Source organism: Drosophila ficusphila, unplaced genomic scaffold, assembly GCF_018152265.1.
Source record: "Drosophila ficusphila isolate 14025-0441.05 unplaced genomic scaffold, ASM1815226v1 contig_791, whole genome shotgun sequence".
Taxonomy (NCBI): Eukaryota; Metazoa; Arthropoda; class Insecta; order Diptera; family Drosophilidae; genus Drosophila; species Drosophila ficusphila.
In genome coordinates this window covers 13,052,951-13,077,732 of record NW_025064737.1, presented here as the reverse complement: position 1 = coordinate 13,077,732, position 24,782 = coordinate 13,052,951, and the positions used below count along the sequence as shown (strand labels likewise).

Sequence of the window (24,782 nt, the reverse complement as noted above, 5' to 3'; positions counted from 1 at the left end):
GCCTACGTGTGTGTCCGCGCCTGTGTGCAGTGTTATATACAAAATACAAGAAAATTATTATATATTTCAAATGGCACACATTTACAAATACCCAATATCAATTTTTTGTTTAGTGCAGCGCCAGATATTGTAAATAATTAACAGTCAAACAAACCAAAAACAAATAGAAAAACTCACCACCAAAGAAAGTTATTAAACCGAAAACGCTTAACCAAACCAAAGATGCATAAGTCTAAACAAATATGATACATAGCCAATATGTATATAGAAACTAGTAACGATTAACAAAGTATAGATCGAGGAATAACACCGATCCCGGCAGGCAAATGTCCGGATAAGGGAGCAGCCACCTGACCAATGGATGAAAATGCAGCCGTCGTCGCCGTCACTTTGGTCGTCGTCACTTTCGCATCGCTTTTGTCAGCAGCAGCAGCAGCAACAGGAAAAGTCGGAAAAGCAGCAGCAGCTGGATCAGAAGGAGCAGTTCAAGCTGGCCGGATTCTCGACCTGCCACGCCCACGCCAGTCGAACGCCCTCGGTCGGTACGGCAGAGCTGCCACAGCTGGCATCGACGCCTGCACCGGCAGCAGCGGCCTAATTTGCCCAGCCGTCAAAACCCCACTTCGAAATAGCCCATCTACGCAGCAGCGGCAAGCGATATTGCCACTGCAACAGCCACAAATACTGCAGCTCTAACTGCAACATCAAGCGAAAGTGCAGCTGCAGCTGCAATTGCAACTGCAACAGCAACAGCAACAGCATTAGCAACCTCAAGAAGGCCAACGCACAAAAGCAACAGATACGCATAAGTCAGCACAAAGGGGAGCAGGATAAACCGGAAGCGGAAGGACAGGAAGAGGGACGGGCAGCGGACACAGGCAAACAAAATGGCGGATGGTGGGCATTCATTCGTGAAGAAGACATTTCATAAGCCAACATACTGTCACCACTGCTCGGACCTGCTTTGGGGCCTCATCCAGCAGGGATATATCTGCGAAGGTGAGTACCTCCTATCTTAAACCTTTTTTAATTGTGAAGATCACAGTTGGTGGAGCAGGCTCACGTGGGGTTGGATAGAATATTAAATTTACTCATATTATATCCGCATTGCCTTAAAAATTTTAGCTTCGAATACAAAAGCTAAAGGTTCCCTCATCCTAAGGTTCGGCTCCTTTTTTTCGATAAATATTTTCTACGTTTAATATTCTGAACAAAATATTTTTATTTTATAATAAAAAACCAAAGTTAAAACTGATTTTTTAAACCTTTAATTTAAACCGGATGGTTTCCTCTGGGCGTCTAGCAGTTCTTCGATCAGTTTCGGCATTAGAAATAAGTTGTAATTAATGAGCACTAAACAGAACAGGGAAAAGGCATCACGCAAATCATGGAACATCTTCAACGCCAGCGGCAGATGTAAAAATACATTTCGTCTAGTTTTGAAAATACTTTTTAAATTGCCATAAACTTGGAATGGAAATGCGGCCGCTGATGATGCCGATGGGGAGGTTGTAAAAACAAAGGCTTCCACAGACAAAACCATAAAACAGAAATGCAGGCAGAAAAACTGTATGAATCTTAAGACAAGAAGTGATTAGTTGTGGGATTATAAGTAATAAAAGCATAAAAGTAATAAACAGATGCCTTTTTAGTATGGGGACTTTTTTGATTGTTTAATATTTATAAGGCTGGTGATCTTTTCATTTCTTTTCTTCGCAAAATATAGATATCTCTGATAGATCTTGATCCTAGAATATTAGAAATCACTAAATGATTTTTCATAATCACATCAGAGGCCAGAGCAATTAAACTAATTGTTGGCCATACAATTTGCGTTCTGCCAATAAAATGATATACGCTTTTCCCCTGTGCAGTTTGAACGGCGGACCCAACGTCATCGCCACATGACCACTGGGTCATCTATAGTTTGTGTAGATCCTATAGATTGTACGCTCCGACATCTAGCGTGTAGTATATGCTACACTTTGCTATTGGGGCAGCATCATCGGGCTATTTGCGGCCGAGAAGTGTGCGCGTTTGAACTTTTCCAAATTGTGCGGCTGTTGGCCGTGTCTGCCGTGACGTGAGCGGAGCGCCAACGACGTCATAGACAGCTCCGATTCGCTGTGTATATCTGGATATATTTATATATATAGTATAGTACATATATATGTTTGTGCCATTGCCATGGAAATCTATAAAACAGAAGCACATCACTCGCCCAGGCGCAATTTAAGCCAAAACCAATGTGATTCGTATCGGATCAAATCGAAATCAAAGGTGCTATCCACAAAAACTGAGGAAGCAGACTCTCCCAATGGGAAGCGTGTTGGGTGCCTCGCATCATGATGATTCTTCTCCGCTTCTCCTCTGTTTATTTTTGCAATTTTGTTCATGGGATTTGTGGCTCTGGTTTTCGCCATTATTATAATTATCGCGATTCACGCTTGCCATTTTATGCGGCTTCAGTGTTTACAGTTTCGTGGAGAGTGCGCGTCTTTTGCCACTTCGTAGAATTCTTAACCACCCACCCACTTTTTGTGCAACCTTCTTAATTGACAGCATTATCACTATTGACACTGATTAGATGTTAGAGAAAATAGCAAGCTAAAAATATGAAATATATCTACAAAATAAAAACACTAGATGGAAATCATTTACATGTGTATAAGTATGTTTAAAGGCTTCTTTATAACCCAAGATGTTTACATCTTTTTGGTCTTTTCCAGCGAACCATGGGCTGTTGCTCTATTCACTTTAATGGTTAGTGCCCGAGTTCATAAAAGATATCTCTGAATGAACAAAAACGGGATTCCACAAGTGCACTCACTCGTTTATTTCACCATTTCGCCAGCCAAATTTATGGCCTGGCCGACAAACAAACATCCCGAAAATTCGACTTGTTTTCATTGCACTTGCCTATGACATTTTCAGTGCATTTTAGCACCGTGTTAATGGCGGGGAAAACATCCGATATTTACATTAAGTAGGCATATATATACCATAGATATGTAAATACTGGATGATGAGTGTGCGAAAAAGTTTGTGAAGTGCGTGTTGCATACCCACGGGGGCGTAGCTCCCTTGCTGCTCATTACGCATACGACGGGTTGGCCGAATGGAAATAGTGCAAAGGCGTCCCATAAGTGGGCAGACCCATTCAAACTACAGCCGTAATTAAGTTGCATATCTAATTGGACCCTGGATGGAGCTGGAACTGCAGAGCTGCAGCTCTCTGGCCCACGCACTTAGCCCGAAAAGGACCAGAAATAGAGCTCAGGCTCTCTGATTCTCGAAAGTAGGTCAAATGCGGAATGCACTCTCGTACACTGTGCAAAATACACAGCGCACACATACACACATACACACACATTGCATGGCAGGCCGCAGGCGAAATTTGAATTGCTTTTTCATGGGAAGCGGGGGCGTTGTGTGTGTGCAACAAGAGCAGCAGGTGCTCACCCAAATCAAATTGGATGCATGACCTGCGGGAAGGGTGGGGACTTGGGAATTTACAAGCCGGCTGCAGTGCCCCTGAACCAGCCACGCTTCCCCATCCACCAACCCCAACCCCAAACCGATCCGGATCCGAATCTGAATCCGAATCCGAATGAGGTGCCCCTGCCGATAGCAGCGAAGGGCTAAAAGTGCGTCATCAATGGCCGCCATGGAAAATGACGACGATGCCAGCGGAACCGAAAAAACCGAGTGGTTCGCTGCGGGGTCGTCGCTTCTCGAATGGGGCTGATGCATGGGAGGGGGGACTTGCCTTGTTAATTGCCTCGTTGTCGACGCTGTTCATTCATAACCAAAGCGAATGGAGAACAACGCGAGCGCAAACAAAGAATAACCCTTCGAAACGATAAAATTATACCCTTTGGCTTGGCGTTTTCAATGGCTCTTTATAAAATGTGTGCATATTATTAGAACTTTAAGTTTCAAGGTACAAAATGGAAATGTTTGTTAAAAAGCAACACAATCAGTTTTAAAATTGGGTCGATAGGTTCAAGTTTTTGGGAATACGTAGATTGAGATTTTTTATCTAAGCAAATATATCTGCAAATATAAAAAACCTTTTTGTTGATATATATCAATATTAATAAATTTTGTATTTTCTTAATTTTTTTTGAACTTTTCCTTGTTGCATCGTCGTAAATTATTTTTTAGTAAGAGTATTAAGATCAGACTTTCGGGGTCGTCAGTTTGGCTGGCACATCGCACAAAAATTATGGGGGGAGGAGAATCCGCAATCGCGATAAAGAGGGAGGGCACTGCTGACGTTGCAAGCCAGCCGGAAAAAATCTCCAGCGGAAAGCGCTTCCGACCATAATGAAATTAAGCCAGGTCCGATTAAATGTCAGTTAAGCAGTGCAGAAGAAGGAGATCATGTAGATGGCGTCAAAGTTGCGCTTTCTATTAAAGGTTAAACTTGATATAATTATAATTGTTGTACTTTGTTCTATAAATACTACGCCTCCGTTTTTCGAGAGTGTCTAAAAATATTTACATAGCACGTTTTTAGCTGAAGTGGAAATTGCATTTCGCAATTTTTTTTCAATCAAGAAAGAGATTGCTATGAAATTGAATTTGTTTTTTTCTCTGAAATTGGCTTGGCTGCGGTTAAGGTAAATGGCAGTGGGATGGAAAAGCGTTGCAGTTTGATAAAAAAGCAGAAAATAAATGAGATAGTGTAGTAATAGTAATATGTATCTTTAAAAAAAACAATTATGACAATAAACGTTTTAAAATTTGGTGTACGTGCGACAATGTTAAGGTCGTTGTCGTTTGCTTTTAAAGGGGTTTTGTGTTAACTTAATGCCTCTACTTTAAAGAGTCTAGGATATTTTCTTTCTTAACTTTAGACCTTCTTTTTTTTACCGTGAAGCGACATTAACGGACTATGATTTATGCGTGTTTGATATGCGTCATCTAACTGTCTCTTGCGAATGTATTTATGTGTTTGCTTATTTATTATTAAGCATGTCCAGCTATTTTTAATTCAAGTGAGTTCTTCCTCTTCTGTTTCGCTTACCTCTCTTCCTGTTTTTGTGTGGGGAGCATAAGTACGTTTCGACTACACCTCAATTGAATTGTATAACTCTGCTCTGGGCAAATATCAATTTTAATTGTGCTTCCTCTTCACGCACTACGCATGTCAACTTGTGCGTATTCAATTGTCCCTAACCTCCAACTCCCTCCGATTTTTCTTCTTCTTCATCATCCTGTTCTGTTTCGTCCTTTTTCTCCTTACGTGATTGTATTGGTGTGGGCTTTAAATTTGGCTTTGTGCTGCTGCTTCTTGTTCTTCTTCTTGATTCTCTTTTGTTATTCTTGGTTTTGTTGCTTTTGGACAAGGGAAAGAAAACGAAACGAGTCGAAAAGTAAAAGTGTGTTGAGTTTCCAAACCCAAAATTTCCCCACACATACACGCGCACACTAACATAAATAGGGAAAGCATAAAGAAAAACATTTCGAAAATTTCCCCATGCGTTGGCGTCGCTGTTTGTCTGCTTATGCTTATCTACATAAAAAGAGAAAAAGGAAGAGGGAGAGGAAGAGAGAGCGAGAGAAAGCACACAAATTTGCTGGTATACATAATGCAGGCATGCAACAAAGTTGAGAATACCTAACACGAAAAAATACACTGATTTCAACCGCTGACCCACAGGGCGTATACACGCTCAGCTGTTGCTTCTGCAATTCCACCACCTAACCACCTACCACCCAATGCACGTGCAACAAAACAACAACAAACTAAAGAAACTTGGAAAAACTCAAGTGTAAGCGAGACAGTGAGCTGGTTGAGCTGAACTACAGTTATGTTTTTTCTCTTGCATTTCAACTGCAGGCGAACGCGTCATGTTTGTCCTTCTCAATCTCTTTTTCGCTCTGCTTGCACACTTGCACTGCTTGACGACGACTGCCCGCTGTTTTATTTATAAAGCGGGCCAAAAACTAAAGCACATTCACGAGTTCATTCATGACGTCAGCACTGTGCCTCAGGTCAGCGGCCTAGTTTTCTGCTTTCTTCTCTCTGCTACCCCTTTCCCCGCTCCGTTCGACTGCCAACACACATAGATAATTATGCATTTACGTACGAACATACAGCAAGTGTTTGTTTGTTTGTGTAGTCGCGCCCCGACTTTTGCCTATGTGTAAATACAACTTTTACGGCGGGCTAAAATTAGAACTATGATATCTATGTTAAGTTTGGTGCACAAAAAACGCAAGCATACGTATGTGTGTGTGTACATCCATACATAAATAGAAAAGAGAGAGTGATGCGTTTATTTCCAGATGTAGGTTTCCTTTTTTGGCTGTCGTTCTTTATTTAAGCCAATCTTTTAGAAATAAATCTTTATATTAGTTTAAGTTCCTTTTAATTATCTTATTTAATTTAATTTTCCTTGACAGACTTAAATTATCCTTTTTCTTCCTGTGCAACAGGGTTTTACCGTTTGCTCGTGTGGTAAACAAATACCCAGGAGGAAGTGGGTTAACCAACGTAAGAGTGTAAGAGGGAGATAAGTAGTTGAGCTTTGTGCGTGCAGTTATCCTTGCACCCCATCTCACCTCTCTTTCCCCTTTACCATTACCTTGGCCACTTAGCTCAGAGCTCGCCACTTGCTTCCTCTCTCTCCCCCAATCGTTCTCCAGTTACCCTGCGGGGAACTTCAATGAATGTGCCTTCGTCCGTGAACTCGGCAACTATGAATGGCGTGCAGGCTGCCAATGACGCGGTGACTTTGTGGTTGCATGCAGGGGCAATGTGGGGGAGGGTCTTACCAGGGGGCCCATTTAGAAAGCAGCACTCTCTCGAGACTCAAAACTTTAACACGGAAAACTATTTTTAAAGATTTCTAGATCGAATCTCTGTGGCACTCTTAACGAGGCATCACAACTTAAGGTTTTTCAGACTTACATAGTTCATAAAAACTTGAGACTAAATGACCTTTATCGTTAAATGTCTCTTTAAAAACATTTTATTTTTAATTTTTCCTTTAAGACTTTAATACGAAAGCTATATACTTGATTATCGAAACAAGTATAATATTACGTATACGCCGTGGTGCATTTGCCTGCTCCACTTAGATAAGCACTTACCATTGTGATCTTATTGAAATAACTTCTGAACTTCTGCTGACATGTTGCATAACCACATCCCTTTTTTTGCTCCTCCACTTGCAGTTTGCAACTTTATCATTCACGAACGATGTGTCAGCAGCGTGGTAACGCCCTGTTCCGGCATCGCTCCATGCATTATAAAGGTACGTAGCTGGCATCCGCAATTCAGAACGCATATAGCTGTCATGTGTCATTCCGCACAGAATCCCGTTGCCCATTGTTGGTCCGAGCCAACTCATCACAAGAGAAAATTCTGCACAGTCTGCCGTAAGCGATTGGATGAAACGCCAGCGGTGCATTGTTTAGGTAAGTGACAGTGTATATGCACCAAAATGTCCCCTTGTCCCCAAGCCCCAGTTCCCAGGGCCCAGTCCTTTTATCCCAACTTGATGGGTTTCGCAGCAGTCGTGTTCCGTGTCAGTCACTTCTGTTCACCTATTGAGCTGCGATCCATTGTCTAATGTAGCAAGCGTGTGTCCATTGCTCTATGAATGCATAAAACCAATCTCGCGCCATGTCAAATATGGGTCTTAATATGCATGGTTACAGCACCATCCTTATAAAGTTAGTTTTTCCAATCTTATAATTCCCATAAAAGGTGAATATTTAATTTTTTTTTTTTTTTTTTTTTTTTTTTTTTTAGTAAAAAAGTAAAAAGTGTAAATTTATTAATTAACGGGTATACTGCTACCTATGTGGCAGCTTGAGCAGGTTGTAACTATAGGGGATAACAAAGGGTTGGTATACAGGTTATACATTAAATCTATTCGTGTGTAGTTTAATTATATCAGTCTTCAAGTGTGTTAAATGTGTCTTAATGGAAGGTCATGTGGGTGGAACCTTTTAAGTCTTCTTCTTCTTGGTCTCCTAATTAGCCTCTTCGCCAGGGAGTTAGGATGAGAGCCAAGGCGTCTGAAGTAGCTTTCAGCATGTGAGCGACAAACATCGCCAATCTTAGGGATTTTGAGATCTCTTTCGATATCTCTCGTTCTCATGTACCAGGGGGCATTGCAAATCGATCTCACTATCTTGCTTTGGGCTATTCGGATTTTATTTAGGTTCGACTTAGACGCTATGCCATATATTTGTAATCCATATTTCCAGATTGGACTGAGAATCGATTTGTATATGCGAACTTTGTTCGACAAGGAGAGCTTGTTATTTGACGCAAGTAGCCAGGACATGTTTGCTGCCTTTGAGAGCACTGCCTGCTTGATCATTGTGGTGTGCCTCTGGAAAGTGAGCCCTCTATCCAAAATCACACCAAGATATTTGTAGTAGTGCTCGTGATGAAGTACAGAACCGAGCATTGAAATGCCTGGGCAGTTCTTTGGCCTTGTGGAAAATGTGACACAAGCACATTTGTTGCAGTTTATGCCTATGTTCCACTCAGTTGTCCATTTTGCAAAACGAGTTACGTACTCCTGCAAGCCCAAGGTTGCAATGTCTATACTTGGACTCCTAACCATAACCGCTGTGTCGTCGGCGTATGTTGCGATGAGTATATCATCATCGTCAACTTCGGTACATTCCCAGGAATCTGGCATGTCTGACGTATACAGTGAGTAAAGTGTCGGGCCTAGTACACTGCCTTGTGGTACACCAGCTGAGATTGGGCGTTTTGACGACTTTTCGCCTTCGACGACAACACTGAATGTCCTTTCCGAAAGGAAGCTCTGAATAAGGAGGAAAAGCTGTGGTGTTAGTAGGGTCTTTAGCTTGCTTAGGAGGCCGTCGTGCCATACTCTATCAAAGGCTTGTTGGATATCCATAAACACAGCAACTGTGTACATTTTGCTTTCCATGGCTTCCAGAGCGAAATTGACCACGCGATGAAGCTGTTCAGGGGTGCCGTGACTTTTTCGAAAACCAAACTGCCACTTTGGAATCGCTCTACTCACATTTTCAAGTCCAAGGATCCGATCCAGTATTACTCTTTCCATCATTTTGCCCAATGCAGGTAAAAGACTTATTGGCCTGTATGCATCAACTTCGGTGGGTGGCTTTCCAGGCTTGGGGATCATCGTGATAATAGCACTCTTCCATGTCCTTGGGTAATGACTCAGCCTTAAGACGCTGTTGAACAACAGGACTATAAAAAGCAGAGCTTTGGTGGAAAGGATCTTTAGCGTTTTGTTGTCTATACGGTCCTCGCCTGGGGCTTTTTTATTTTTGAGCTTTCCGATCTGCGTCACAACTTCTTGTAGGGTAACAGGCCTTGTGGGAAGAGCCATTTGAAAAGGCCTATCCAGTCGCATTTGCACAAGCATTCGATTTTCCATAGTTGTTAGGTTAAACGGCTTAAATCTGCTCTCCAAATTGTCAGCAAAGATATCAGCCTTCTGCTGACTGGACCCACACCAACCACCAGTGGGATTTCTTATAGGAGCCTTTGGGGTAACTTGCCTCTTGAATCGGTTCGTCAGCTTCCATAGCGAGTAGTTGGTTGATGCATCTGGACCCGCATTTTCCAACATATGGTCAATGTGATCTTGCTTGTTCTTTTTCAAGACCTTACTTAGGCGATTTGAAAGCCTTTTGTAGATGTTGTAGACGCGCACATCTCCTGTTCTTGTGTATTCTCGGCGAACTCTTCTTTTTAGCTGTATAAGAACTAAAGCATTTTGAGGGAGCAAATTGCTTCTATTTTGATTCGGATGTTGTCTTACGTTTGGGGTAGCAGCTGTCGCAGCAGTGTATATTTGTTCCATAAAAGCCGTTACCGCATCTTCAAGATCATCTGGATGGTTGATCACAGTGTTGAGATTTATGCTTCTGTCCAGGGTTTCATTAAACTTTTCAACAGAGGAGCCGGGCGGTAGTAGAGATTTCCTTATGGCCTTGTACTGAGGTGTTTGGGTAAGCGTTGCAACAATTGGTAAGTGGTCTGAGGATAACTCGTATTTGGTTTCGATCGAGAGTCTGTTGAGTTGTACTCCATTTACGATGAAAAAGTCTAGAGCTGTTGGCGTAAGTCTAGTATTCGAAGAATAGAAGGTAGGTCCTCCAGTAGCTAGAATTTGGCTAGAGCTAGAAACTATGGCCTCTTGAAGACGCTTTCCCCGACAGCAAGACCTTAAGTTGCCCCACCATTGATGCTTGGCGTTAAAATCGCCTCCAGCCAAGAATTTCGGGCCCAGAGATGCTAATAACCGGTCAAAATCGTTCTTTGTCCAGGGCTCGCTAGGAGGTAGATACAATGACGCTATTTTAAGGACTCCTCCATTTGTTGGAATATCAAGACTAGTTAGCTGTAACTCAGCTCGCGTTGTGGACTCGGTCTGAGTGTGTATAATGTTTGTCTTGATAAAAATAGCAGAACCACCTTTAGCAGTGTTGCTAGGGTGATTGGCAAAGTACTGGTCGTAACCAGGAAGGTACATTTTTAGACCGGGACGCATATGAGTCTCAGTAATGAGCATTATGTCTATAGAGTTGTCAATAAGGAAAAGTCGAAGTTCTTCGCTTTTGTTAACTATTCCTCTTGCATTCCATAATCCGATTTTTATAACTGGGACTGTCATTTCCTAGAAATAAGAACCTGAACTAAATCGCGAAAAGCCTTGTTCGACTCAATCGTTTCCATGACTAGCTTGAAGAGTTGATCCAGCCTAGCGTTTATATCAGAGATTGCCTTCTCCAAGGTAGATAAATTTCGGCTTGGGATGTCGTCGTTTCCAACTACATGCTCAAAAGACTGCCTAGCTGCAGCGCTGCTATTGTTTGGGAGGCTATTTCTTGCCATATCTGCATAAGATACGCCATCTCTGGTAGCTGACGTGGAGAATAGTTGATCGTGTCGGCTTTCGTTCCTCCAGTTATTTGTTGTGTTTCTTAGACTTACTCCAGCTTTAAACTTTTTGCTCAGTTTCATTCTAACTTTGCAGCCCATAAAACCTGCAGGGTGATTTTCTCCACAGTTTGCACACAAGCATTTGTTATTGAGATGCGACTCACACGATTCGGAGTTGGTAAGATGATCTCCAGCACAATTCCCACAAACAGGTTTTATGAAACAACAATTTTGAGTGTGTCCAAAATTTTGGCATTTGTAACACTGGACGATGTCCTTTTTGCGAGTAGCCTTTTCCACAGTAACTCGGTGCCTTCCAATTTGCTTAATTTTTAACGACTGGGCTACATTCGGCGTCATCTTGAGATTTACATAGAATAAATTTTGCCTATCATCATTATTTATTTCGGATATAGTCCCACGCATGCCAGGCTTTTTTGGGCAGTAAATATTTGCAACATTGAAACCTTTGTCCGTGAAACAACGCTCTATTTCCTCCTTAGGGACAGTGGAGTGTATGTTCCTTAGCACCAGCTTAAATGGCTTGTCCTCGCGGAGTTGATGATGCCAAAACTCACAATTCAATGCAGTCAGGCTGCGAACTACCTTGCGGAAAGAGTCCGCGCTGTCAGTGTATATACGAGTAATTCCGAATTTAGAAGTACGTATCTCGTATTTGTCTGCAGAGATGATATTATTTAAGGTTCCTTCTAAAGTGAGAATATTAGTAACCTTTGGAACACATATGGGCGGAGGTTTAGGTTTCATCAGATCCGGTTTGCTTGAACCTTGCGCTTGGCTATTGAGATCGAACATCTCCCCATTTGTCTCCATTTCCTCAGTATTTTCCTCAGCTAGCGGTGCGAAGCGGTTGTTGCGCAGTCCGTTGGATGTCGAAGCCTGACTTGAATCAGCAACTTTGTTGACATTAGCTTTGCTTTTCTTTATGTCAGCTGGCTCCTTACTGCAGTTTGAAGGGTTCCGTTTCCTGCGTAGAGAAGCACTTGGTGCTTGAAATGAGCACTCCACAGCGGGTACCTTTGAGAATTGAATTCCCAAATTCATTTCTGCTGTAGAGATACGTGGCGAGGCTGCAACGGTGTATGTGGTAGTGCCAGAACTGGCACTTGTAGCAGTAACGGTGTTGGTTACGGGTGTTGCTGGGCTGGTTTTAAAAGCATCCACGTTTAGTTGCGGTAGGCTGTCTAAATGCCGTCGAGACAAATCTCCGGAGAGCATAGCTCGAAGTTCCGCTGGAGATTGACCAGCGACTTCCTTCATTTTCTCGAATCCGGACAGCTCTTTCGAGAACAGCGGATGAGGAGGTTTGTTGCTATCCATTTGTTACTTTTCCTTTTTGTGCGGCTGCGCGCAGTGAAGGGGTGTCGTTCTGCCCAAACGGGCACAGAAAGCAGTCTTAATTCCACTACAGATGTGATTTTGTAGTTAATCGTCTGCCGACACTGCACTAGACAGCGTCCAAGCTTTACAAATGGCACACGAGGCGTGTGCAAGAGGTAAACTCACGTTCGTCTTCCTTAGCTTTGCGATTTTCCTATTTAGGACAGCACCGGAACTTGTTAAAAGCCACTTTGTAATAAAAATTATTTTTATTTTCGAATTAATTTTTATTTGACGTCTATCCACCAGTGTGACCAGCTGGGGAATGATAGGCTGAATATTTAAAATGAATTCACTCATTTCTGAACCTTTCACCACATAAGTATGCTAGGTTTTTAAGTGATGTAAGTTAAGCCCTAGATAATTCGCTAAATCTTGATTTGCTTTTACTTTCTTTATTTTTCACACATCTAATAATATTATTACCCGCAGTCTGCGAATATTTCGCGCATATTGAGTGCCAAGATTTTGCCGTGCCCGACTGCACCGAGAATGCCACGTATGTGCCGGGCAAAGAGCTTCTTAATGTGAAGCATCAGGTGAGTTGATAAGCCTCTCTGGTAAGGATCCAAATAGTAATGTGATTTAAATAACCCAAACAGCATCACTGGCGAGAGGGCAATCTTCCATCGACGTCCAAATGCGCCTACTGCAAGAAAACCTGTTGGTCCTCGGAATGTCTCACTGGTAATGCTTAGTAAATCGAAACAAGATCATTTAATAAAAAATTTGATTAAATTCAACAGGCTATCGGTGCGAGTGGTGTGGCATGACGACCCATGCCGGATGTCGCGTGTACCTGCCAACCGAATGTAATTTTGGTATTCTACAACCTATCTACTTACCTCCGCACTCAGTCTCGATTCCGCGCACCGAGGTGCCCATCGAGGCCATCATCGGCGTCCAGGTCAAATCGAAGACAACGCTCGTGCGCGACTACTCGTGTCGTAAGTACAGCTTCCTCTCCAGAAAAGTGTATTCCAGGGACCCCAGCTATCACTGGTCCTATCAAATACAACCTTTTAATCAGTCAGATTCTACACTGAGGAAATAGAGTCACCTGATACATGAAAAGGATTAGATTACTAGATTCTTACAGAAAAAATCCAAGAATGGTGCAATGCATCGTAATACATTTTAGTTGACTCTTTTTCTCAGTGTAGTCCGACATTCACCTTCTTTAGCGATGTAGCAATACTCACCCTTTCCCCCCAAAAAGTTGCTATCGATGTTGTGTTGTGTGCACACTCCGATCACTGAAAAAAAACCAACCAAAAACTATAACGATCAGAAATCACACCGCTCCAGCTCATCCAGCATTATACAGATCATGGCAGAACCAACCAATCTCTCACTCCACCAAATCCCACCGATGATTTTCCTTGATTTTCCCAAAAAACTTTTTTTGATTTTTGATTTGTTTTTTTATGTTATGTTTTTTCTTTTCTTTTCTCTCTTTTTTTGGTTTTGTGCAATACGTTTCCGTTTTCGGTTTTCGATTGACGATGTGTCTCTCTATGTGTGTGTGAATATGGCTCCAACGGCAGCCAGTCCGGATTTGAGCTGTCCGATTGCGAATCCGAATCTGGGCTCCGCCGAATCGGTTTCGCTGGCGGGCCTCGGCCTGAAGGAGCTGCTCGAGCTCCACAGGCAAAGGCGCGAGCAATCGAAACAACATTTTCTCCTTTCCACGCCGCCCACGCCCACATCCTGTGGCTCCATCTCGCTCTGTCACTCGCCCACGCCCTCGTCCTTGACAGTTGGCGAGACGAGCAACGACCAGGAGCAGGAACAGGATCGGAATCGGGATCGGGATCATCGGGATGAGGATCCGGAGGATCAGGAGGAGAACACGGAGCAGGACAGCGCCCTGCAGCTGACCACCTCCACCTCCAATGTGATTGGCAACCTGCAAAAGTCGCCGTCGGCCAACTCCTCGCTGCACCTGCTCTACACGAATCTCTTCAGGAAGTTGGGACAGGGGAAGCGGCGACGGAAAAGGAACTCCGGAGACATCTCGCCCAGCGAGGACGAGGACGATGTGGACGGCGGTGTCTGTGATATAAGCGGTGGCGATCTCAGCGATGACTACGACCACTGCGATGTGGCTCTTCGTCGGCGATCCCTGCGCAGTCGACAACCGAGGGATGTCAGCGAAACGGATTACCACGGCGATGCCGAGGTGGAGGCGGAGGGGGAGACCGCTCCGCGGGAGAGCTGCTACGAAACTTCCGACACCGGTGGCGAGCTGACCAACACCGATGAGCTGGACAGCAGCCTGAATCTGATCAGCAACCTGAGCTACAATAGCAGCAACAACAGCAACGCCTCCAATGCCCCGGGAGGTGGGGCTGCTGCAGCTGCTCGAAGCACCAGTGCCACCACTGCCACTGCCCCGGGCAAATCCGGTCACGCCTTGAGCGTGCTGCAACCCAAGACTGGGGCGACGGGCCTGGGAAAGGCCAAGCCCAAGCCCATACTCATGCCGAAGCACAAGGCGCAGGGCAAGGGGGGATCCCTCAGCTCGCCGATGTCCAATTCCAACTCGAGTGACTGCTCCTCGGCCTCGCCCTCCGCGCCGGCTACCCTGCTCCAGCTCTCGCCGGTGGGCAGGAGCAAATCCTTTCAGGAATCGGCGGCCATTACGGCAGTTTCCCGATACAAGAAGTACGGCAGAGGGCTGTTCCAGCGACGCCGCTCGAAGAGATCGCCCAAGAATGCGGGCACGGCGGCGGGCAAGAGCAACTACAGCTTGGACAGGCTCTCGCAGAATATTGAGATCACCATCCAGGACGAGGATGGCAACTACCAGCCGTACGATGACAACTTTCATATGTTGGCGCGACGGCTGGACGCCACCGATGTGGACGACGATGTGGGCTTCGATGATCTCTACCTGGACGATCGGCCGGGTGGCGCCAGCGATGACCTGGCCTTCGGCGGCGACATTAGCGATGGCGGGGCCAGCAGTCGGTCGCGGGCCAGTGACGCCAGCGATGGCCATGTCCTGGGCAGGCTGCTCCGCCAAATGCGACAGGGCCTCTCCGTCGGATGGCGCAAGCCGCGCTACCAGAAGCGCAGAGGTGACTAGTCCACTCCTTTCACACTCTCTCTCTTTCTTTATCTCTCTGTCTCTGTCTCTCTGTTTTTGTCTCAGTCCCTGCTAACAGAAAAAACTAAAGGCTCCAGGATCCAGGAGCCGCGTCTGGGTTCCGACTGGTCCTTAGTTTGCTAACCACTGTGTTTTGGTTTTGGTTTCGGTTTCGGTTGCCCCGTTCCTTTTTCGTTGAGCCACCAAGCCACCTCCCACTAATCGCTAACCATTGAACCACTAATCATCCGCACCATTCCGCCCCACATTGCAATGCCACTAATCATTAACCCACACGTAACTGCATGAATGAAACAACACTCGCAAAAATAAGTATTGAGTATGGTGCATATATTTATAATAAGCACTGAAAAAAGAACAACTTTACAACAGTATACAACAGTATTCCTTCAAAAAGTATAAAGCATATCAACTTTTCTAAATTTATATTCGCAAAATAAACCTTTTCAAAATATTTCTTAAATATTGAGGTTCAAAAATGCATATTTCTCCGAGTGCAATTAAGTATCTAACACGAGGCTGAGGCCGCTTTTGTTGCTACTAAACCAAATGCCTGTCCCAGTGAGGATTTGGCCAGTTACTGACCCACTCTCCTGTGAACCCGCAGCACGCAGCATATCCGAGGAGTTCAGCAGCGGCGACACACCCCGTTTCAAGGACGAGGAGTCGGCCAGCAAGACCGAGTCGGGACATGGACCGAGCAGCGGAGGAGCAGCTGGCGGTGGCGGGGGAAGTGGCGGCGGAGGTGGCTCATCCACGGCTGGAGCCTCGACATCGGCGGCCGGCGGTTCGTCGGGTCACTATAGACCCGATTCCGGTTCCGGTCACAAGTCGGACAAGTCGGAGAAGGATCGCGAGAAGAAGGAGAAGGAGCGCGAGGAGAAGGATATAGGTAGGGATTTCGAAAATATATCTCTAAGTTCGAAGTACTAATTCGACTATATTCTTTTGCACACAGAAATGATCAAGGTGTTCGATGGCAACAACTCATTCCGACGCCAACAGTACCGCGTGATCATCGTGCAGCGGACGTACACCTTGGAGCAGCTGCTGACCACCGCCCTGCGGGCATTCCACATCACACGCGATCCGCAGGCCTTCTACCTGACCGACCTGTACGCACCTGCCGGCATGGAGGACACCCCCATGCTCGATCCCACGCCCGTTCTCAACCTGACGCACCTGGAGGGCAAGAGGCCGGCCATCTACCTACGGTTCCACGATCGCGATCGCGGCCACGTCCGCGTCTATCCCGGCAAGCTGCAGTGCTCGATGCTGGAGGATCCCTACGTCAGTGTTCCTGTAGATAATAGCACAGTTATTAAGGATTTGATACGCGACGCCCTCGACAAGTTCGGGCTGCAGGATAACCAGATACAGGACTATAGGTGGGTTGAAGGATCAAAAATCTATGTACTTTCTGTTAAGAGATGATTATACGATTATGATTTAATTTGATTATAATTACATCATTATTATAGTCTTTTGTTGTTCTGTTGTTCTGAGTTCTTTTGTAATGAATTCTCCTAACCTTTTTTAGATGCTCGGAAGTTCTGCTCGATCGTGGAGTCACCGAACGCATCTTGTCGTGGAACGAAAGGCCCTGGGATATTATGAAGCAGCTGGGCAAGGACTCCATTCGCCAAATGGAGCTGATGCGGTTCTACATGCAGCACAAGCAGGATCCACATGGACCCAACATTGCGCTGTTTGTGGGCAATCTACCCACTGGTCTGTCGCAGCGAAACTACGAGCAGATTCTCAACAAGTACGTAACCGATGAGAACAAGTTCATCAGCATTGGACCCATCTACTACGAGTACGGATCCGTGGTGCTCACCTTTGAGGACTCCATGAAGGCGGTGGGTATCCTACTATATTGAAAGTTTAACCCAAAAGGAACCCTATTCATTTCGGATTATTTCTTGCAGGTTCGCGCCTTCTACAATCTCCGCGAGACGATCATCGAGGACAAGAAGCTGCTGGTGCTCCTCCTACCGAACATTGAGCCCAGCATGGTGCCCTCGGATGTGAGGCCACTCCTGGTCTTTGTCAATGTCAAGTCAGGTGGCTGCCAGGGATTGGAGCTGATCTCCAGCTTCAGGAAACTACTGAATCCCTATCAGGTCTTTGATCTTGACAATGGCGGTCCTCTACCTGGGTAAATATTACATTTAGAGTTCGTTTAGAAACAGCTTCTAATCACTTTACATTTACACTTTAGATTGTATGTTTTCCGGCAAATAACCAACTACAAGATTCTGGTTTGTGGTGGCGATGGCACCATTGGTTGGGTGCTGCAATGCCTGGATAATGTTGGTCAGGACTCGGAGTGCTCCAGCCCACCTTGCGCCATAGTTCCCCTGGGAACTGGTAGGTGTTCCTTAAGAGTTCCTATACATTAAGTATTCATTTAACTTATTTTTGCTATTAATGATAATAAGAACGATTATGTCTCGCAGTTTATATAATATAATAACTGGTTATTTATTATTTGTTTCCCTTAAAACAGGGAACGATTTGGCTCGCGTTTTGTGCTGGGGCTCCGGCTACACCGGGGGCGAGGATCCACTGAACCTCCTGCGCGACGTCATCGAGGCGGAGGAGATCCGGCTGGACCGCTGGACGGTTGTCTTCCATCCGGAGGACAAGCCCGAAGAGCCGGCCATGAAGGCGCCCTCGCAAACAACCGGTAAGAAGAAGAAGGCACACCAAGCACACCTATCGCAATCGCAACAAACCAATCAGCATCATCAATTACCGGCTCTGACATCGAGTGATATATCAGGTCATTTGGTGTTTTCAAAACTTCGTTCGTGTGTTCTTTCTTAACGTATCATATCCGTAAACCCGTCTAGTGTCTAACCCCCCAAGATTTCGACCCATTTCCTGTCCAAAAGTCCCCCACTTTTCGTTTGTGTTGTAATTGAATCGTTGCTTTGACCCAATTCCCATCCGGCTGTAATATTTTGCTAGTTTCTCACAAAATCACAATAAGATATCCAACACTTGTAAAAATCTAGAAGTTGTACCTATATTGAGTTTTCTTTTTGTTTTTCAAATATAAAAAAATGTGATTAGGAAGCCCTTTTTAAAATGTAAAATTACCAATAGCTTATAGCCAAAGGATTAATAGATTTTACAGATAGATGCTTTAAATTCATACACACTAAGAAAATCTATATCTTTTTAAAAAGATTATATAATGTATAATTTATACATTATAATTATGTATAAATTGATTGTTAAAATTTGTAAAAAGAAAAAGTCACAAGATACCCCAAGATACCCCCAAAACCTTTCTTACATAAAACCCCTTTGCCAAATTTGGTATCTGATGATAATGCTGTTTAGTTTCGATGTGTAAAGACATATTCCTCAGAAGGATTGCATGACCAAAACATTAGATGACACATGTGTACTTAAGTTAAGGTAAGCAATGGCAAGTCAAATCACCAAGGGGTCCAACCAAATCTTAGGTAAACTCAGCACACCTAAGAATAACCAGTAGATATCATCCACCTCGATGTTGTCAATTCAATGTTCGGTGTCAAGTGTCAATGTGTTATCCAATTGGCCAAAAGGCACGCAAACTAAGTGCAATTGCTGTTCCATTCAGGTGGTGCTCAAAACGAGGACAACTCTCAGATTTTCGTGATGAACAACTACTTCGGGATCGGAATAGATGCGGACCTCTGCCTGGATTTCCACAATGCGCGAGAGGAGAATCCCAACCAGTTCAACTCGCGGCTGCGCAACAAGGGCTACTATGTGAAGATGGGCCTGCGCAAAATCGTGGGTCGCAAGGCGGTCAAGGATCTGCACAAGGAGCTGAAACTGGAGGTCGATGGCAAGATCGTCGAGTTGCCACCCGTCGATGGCATAATCATCTTGAATATTTTGAGGTAAGTGGAACATAAAGATGCAATTATATAGGTTTAATAATTCGTTATCCAAATTAAAATGGTTTTAATCATTTTTTCAGCTGGGGAAGTGGAGCCAATCCCTGGGGTCCGGACAAGGACGACCAGTTCTCTACGCCCAATCACTACGATGGAATGCTGGAGGTGGTGGGCGTAACTGGCGTGGTTCACTTGGGTCAAATCCAATCTGGAATTCGTACGGCTATGCGTATAGCTCAGGTTAGCACCAAATAAATTCCCTCTTAACTAGATAGCATGTGATTAAGTTATAAAACTTCAAACACAGGGTGGTCATATCAAGATACACTTAAATACTGACATGCCCGTTCAGGTGGATGGTGAACCCTGGATCCAGAGTCCCGGCGATGTGGTCGTCCTCAAGTCGGCCCTTAAGGTAAGTGAATCCTTTCCGATTTGGATTTCCGATCGCCTTAGCCGTTTTCCTGCATGTAACTGCTGTTACTTTGTTCAATGGCATGCCTGCTTTTTTAAAACTACCCTCATTTCCTGTTTAAATTTCCACATGAACATAACAAGCTCCGCTCATATTGAAAATATGCGCTTTTTAACTTTCTATACTTCCGGATTTCCGATCACACTTCTGTTTTACCTGTTTATTCGTTTAATTTTTATTGATACACCCTCTGAAAAAAAGAAAATTAAAAAGCAAGAATAAACAGCAAATACTGGACAGTTTAAATTTAGATTTAAGTCATACTTAGGCGCAACTAACGAACGACAATTAGGACATAATATAATATTAGGAATGCCTTTTGTTTTATTTCCTTAGTAAAACAAAGATGTAAAGTAATTTTTAATATTTAAAGCAAGATGGCAAGCGGTTCTTTTTCTAACAGTTTATTCAAAAAGTAAATTGATTATTAACATTCTGTGTTTTGTATCATAGCCTACTTTTTAGGGCTATCTCGTTGTTCTCAACCGATTGTCATCAAGTTAAAAAAAATCAGTTTGTCTGCGTGTGCGTTGAATATGCGTGTTCTATACGTTCAATTTCTAATTTGTCCCCTGGTAAATCCCGCCCGATGTGTCGTATTTAACAAATAGAGCACACACCACCCGAAACACCCAGAGCCACCCCCCAAATATGTAAAATAGCCACGTTTTTTCTGCATTTTTCATTTGTTAATGACAGCTAAAAAAAAAAAAAACAAAAGTGATAAAACTAATGAAATCGGCAAAAGAACAACTATGTAGAGTTCTAAAATGTTTATTTGTTTGATGTGCGTGTGCCTGTGTGTATGTCGGATTTGACAAATGTGTGTGTTTTACGCTATATATATATTTAGGCCACCATGCTGAAGAAAACGAAGAGTAAGCGCCGTCTCACGGAGCCGCATATTTCGCCGGCGGTGCTGAGTCTTTCGGTGGCCCAGCAGGGATCGGGATCGGGAGCGGGATCGGTATCGGGATCCCCGCAATCCCAGTCGCAGCAGCAACTGCAACAGCAGCAGCAGCAGCAACAACAGCAGCAGCAACAGCTGGCCGAGAATGGGGAGAAGGAGGCTTCAATGGGCCTACCTGCCGGCTTTGGCAGCACCTAGAGCTTGGCTACCGGCCTGCGATATTGGTTCTCCTGTTTCAATCCATAAAAACCAGATAGCCAGATAACTAAGTAACCCCCGAAACAGCTCAGCAGAGATAATGGCCAGCCAAACAGTTTTTTTCTTCCAAAAGCGAGAATATATTAAAAAAGCGAAAAGCAGAAGAGGAACAAAAAAATTTAACTAAAAAATTTAACTGTAAATAAAAGTTGGGGCCGTGAAGCTCTAAATACCACCACCCAAGATATGAAACACACACCACCCACCAACCAACCACCCACTGCACAAGAAGAACTGTGACCACCGCTATTGAACTTGAACTTAGCTAACTGAAGCCACCACAATCCACCTCAGAACTCACCACACACACACACACACGATAAAACACCACACTACCGCAAGTCACAGCGCCTAGAAGTTGTCAACAATTTGTTTATTTTCTTTGATTTTCCCTCTCGAGGAACTTGATCGAGTTTATTTCTAATTCCATTTCCGTTCCGTTCTCAAATGCAAGCTTTCGTAATCCATCATTCAGTATTGAAATATGTATAACCGACAAAACATTTAGTTGATTGAGTTCCGTTGCATTTTGCCTGATTTCTCAGCTAGCTTTTTTAAAGCACTTATAACGAACCTAAGCTAAGGCAAACGAAATTGATTTCCTTTACGTTAACTCTCTATTATCTTACTCTCTTTTTCTCTCCAACCAAATGAAAATACACAAAAATCACACGAAAACCAAACAAATTCAAAAAAAAAAACGTAAATGTAACTCTATGAAATCAAATACTTTAACTAATTAATGCACCGGACGCTTTGCCCTTTAAATATTCCTTATTTATCTCTCTCTAAAAAACACCGATGATTTGAAAATCAAAATGAATACCGTTGATCGCAGGCAACCATGTTGAAAAAGAACAAGCTGAAAATGAAACGCCGGAATACGGAACCTACCATGATGGTGGCCGGTTCGGCTGCTCCTCCTCTGTCCTTGGCCCTGCCGCCCAGTGTCGGCGAAGTGGGTGTGGCCGGGGAAGGCGCCGAGGGCGACGGCGGTACAAACAACACGGATTTCTGAATATGGTACAGCGAGCGTCTGATTTAACGTGCTAATTCCAGCGCAGAACCCAAAACTGCACCCTACACCCCAAAAACAAGACACCCACCCACGATAAGCCCACCCGATTTCCCCCACCCAACAACAGCAAAAGCAGCAACAAAAGCAGAAGCAAAAGGAGCAGGATCAGAAGAAGCCACTTGCCAACCATCACACTAAATAAATCGAAAATCAAAAGCTCAAATCAAAATTACTTGTATAAAACAGTCCATAGTCCTCTGAGATTAGATCGGATTAGATCAGTTTAGCAGCTCAGCGAACCCGGCCGCCTTTCCACGTCTGAAATAAGTACGTTAAACTCAAACAGCTCGAACCAACACTGTCCGCAGGTCTTGCCAAAAACAATATTACAACAATAAGATGGCCTGGTTAATGGGCATGTACAAAAGAGCTGCGGGCAGGCAGAAAACAAACCACATTCAAATGTTAAGGAAAAGCTAAATCAATAGAGGGATAGTGTAGAGAAGAGATTTAATTCCAAACACTCAGCAATAGTCTGGCCAAGTTGTATCAAATTCAAGTTCAATTATGTTCCTTCTCGTTTTGTTCCTATGTAAGCAACAGCAGAAACCGATTAGTGATACCGTTAAACAGAGAGAAATGCAAGCAGTAGTAAAAGAAACAGGGAGAACGAAACACAAAACAAAAAAACAGTAAACAAAAACAAAAAAAAAACCGATAAAAGTAAAGCTAAAGCTAGAGAAACCCAAGAAACAAAACAAAAAGTACAAAATTGTTGAAAATTGTTTGTTATAACTAAATGAAATCGCGTAAAACCCAAAATATGACAAAAAAACAGAAGAAAAGCTATTACCAACTAGGCAAATAATGTTGTGTTTTCAACCAACAGGTTTCGAAAACCGACAAGAAAAAAACTCAGCCAGGTCAAAATAAAAAACGTACAGCAGATGCGGGAAAATTTATACGAAACTTTTTTATGTTACGGATTGATTCGATATTGAAATTTTGAAGAAGGGAAAAAGCTGCAAATTGCATAGTTGGCTAACTACTACTAATTGGGACGAATAAATTGGAAATCACAGGCGGGCCTAGCTCGTCTTGTTTGCCATTTAATTAAATGGAACACCTTTGGATTGTGCAATTGGTATGAATTTTCTCCGCTGCTGTGTGTTCAAACCAAAAAAAAAATAATGAAGTGAAACCACGAGAAGTAGGAAAATGCATTTTCGAGCGTAGGCAACAATGGCATCGCAAGTATTTCACCTGCATTTGTCTAAACAAAAAAAAAAAGAAATGAAACCAACTTATTTTGGATGTCAAATCCGCCTAGAGGAAGAGTGGCGACACTAAATCCGAAAACTACAATTTCAACTTTAAAGCGCTTATAAAGAAAACAATTTTTGAAAGTTTTATAAATAATTTTACATTACGTCTTATGTGAACACACAGTAACACGAAGGACACCGGGACAGCTAATGGATTGAGGGCCAGGGAAGGACCGAGTGCGGATCCCCCGCCCAAGCGACTAATCGCCTCCGCACTTCGTTCATCCCTGGCACACTACACGAAGCGACGACGTGGTCCGGTTGAGTGCGGGATTAGCCGGATCCGGTTAGTCGCCGGATAAATGTAAACAGAGGGGGACGCACTCAGTCGTTGGCCCGCCGCCCAAACAGAACCACACCAACATGATAATCACAACCAAGAACAGACCAGAGTTTTTCCCCCACAAAGCTTTCAGACACGCACTGCCATGGACAAAGGTCACGGAAATCGCATGGCAGTGTTCATCAAAATCCAAATGCAAGCCCATTCTGCTGGCCCCGCCCTCGGGTCCGGACTCTACTCCGGATTCCTGGGTGGGGTGGCGGCAGGGCGGGAGTTTGAGCTTAATACACACAAAAAAAAAAAGAAGAAAGAAAGAGAACACCACCCTTTGCGTTCGGCAAATCACCTCCGGCTGCGATTAAGGGGCTCAGTGCGAGGGGTTAATCGGAGTACACTCGACCGATTTCCGTGACACATTCTTCTCCGTCCTTCCGGCGGAGAGCGGAGGACACGCCCGGCGCCACCAGCCAACGACTATGCAATGGATTGAACGAAACATGCGCCAGAGCCACTTTTTTATATTTGACCATTAAAAAAAAAAAACTATGATTTTGCTTTACAATTCGAACCACTGAATCATCCTAGATTGCGTAGACCTTGGCGACCTTCGGTGCTGTGGCGTTGTCATCCGGACCATCCTCCAGGATGCCTTCCAAACTTGGCATTGGCTGGATCGATTAGCCCCCAGCAAATTAAATCGCAGCCCGCAGGAGATTTGGTTATTAATCGCCTCATTTCGTACAAAGAGAAACCGCAACAAAAACACACTGCACATCGTTTTTTACCACCCTTGCGTTATGTTTTTTGAATGTATTTAAAGAAAAAAAAAACAAAACAAAACAAAACCAAATAAAACAAAATATGAAAACACACAAAACACTGAAAAAAAAAAACCAAAAATAGAATGTAAGTTTAAATAATATGCTATTCAAAGAAATCCAAAACATGATTACCCATAAAACAAAAAACTAAAAATACTAATTATAGTACATACATTGATGTAGTGTTAATTGTAAGAAACCCAGAAATTGTTTCATGAATGCCAGAAAACAGAAAAAGATAACAGAAAACCAAACTCCAAGCAGTCGTAGATGCATTTCCAGTATCGAAGAGATTTAACTGCGCAAAGCCCGTAAATGTACAAGTAACTATTTTTCTCTATACCAAAAGTAAATTTCCA

The 24,782-nt window shown here is 43.7% G+C and overlaps 1 protein-coding gene across 6 annotated transcripts; it reads left to right on the top strand.

The window, feature by feature from the left end:
* The first annotated feature begins 872 nt into the window (after positions 1–872).
* LOC108087141 (diacylglycerol kinase theta) lies at positions 873–24,470 on the top strand. Of its 6 annotated transcripts, none has more exons than XM_043209140.1 (17): positions 873–999; positions 7,189–7,268; positions 7,329–7,431; positions 12,752–12,858; positions 12,922–13,006; positions 13,066–13,266; positions 13,867–15,402; positions 16,039–16,323; positions 16,390–16,819; positions 16,972–17,293; positions 17,363–17,592; positions 17,656–17,804; positions 17,944–18,123; positions 19,051–19,336; positions 19,417–19,573; positions 19,641–19,748; positions 21,815–24,470. In XM_043209140.1, the coding sequence occupies exons 1-17, from the start codon at positions 888–890 to the stop codon at positions 21,992–21,994; spliced, it is 4,551 nt and encodes a 1,516-aa protein (XP_043065075.1). In that variant the 5' UTR covers positions 873–887; the 3' UTR covers positions 21,995–24,470. The 6 variants fall into 6 exon arrangements, with proteins under 6 accessions (XP_043065075.1, XP_017039837.1, XP_017039836.1 ...); XM_017184348.2 differs by lacking the exon at positions 21,815–24,470 and adding an exon at positions 20,662–21,333 and having other exon boundaries at positions 14,080–15,402; positions 17,944–18,219; XM_017184347.2 differs by lacking the exon at positions 21,815–24,470 and adding an exon at positions 20,662–21,333.
* The last annotated feature ends 312 nt before the right edge of the window (positions 24,471–24,782 follow it).

Coding starts and splice junctions, on each gene's coding strand:
- LOC108087141 (XM_017184346.2), top strand. CDS start 888: ATGGCGGATGGTGGGCATTCATTCGTGAAGAAGACATTTCATAAGCCA. Junction 16,324..16,389: donor GCGCGAGGAGAAGGATATAG/GTAGGGATTTCG, acceptor TTTTGCACACAG/AAATGATCAAGGTGTTCGAT. Junction 19,749..20,661: donor TCCTCAAGTCGGCCCTTAAG/GTAAGTGAATCC, acceptor ATATATATTTAG/GCCACCATGCTGAAGAAAAC.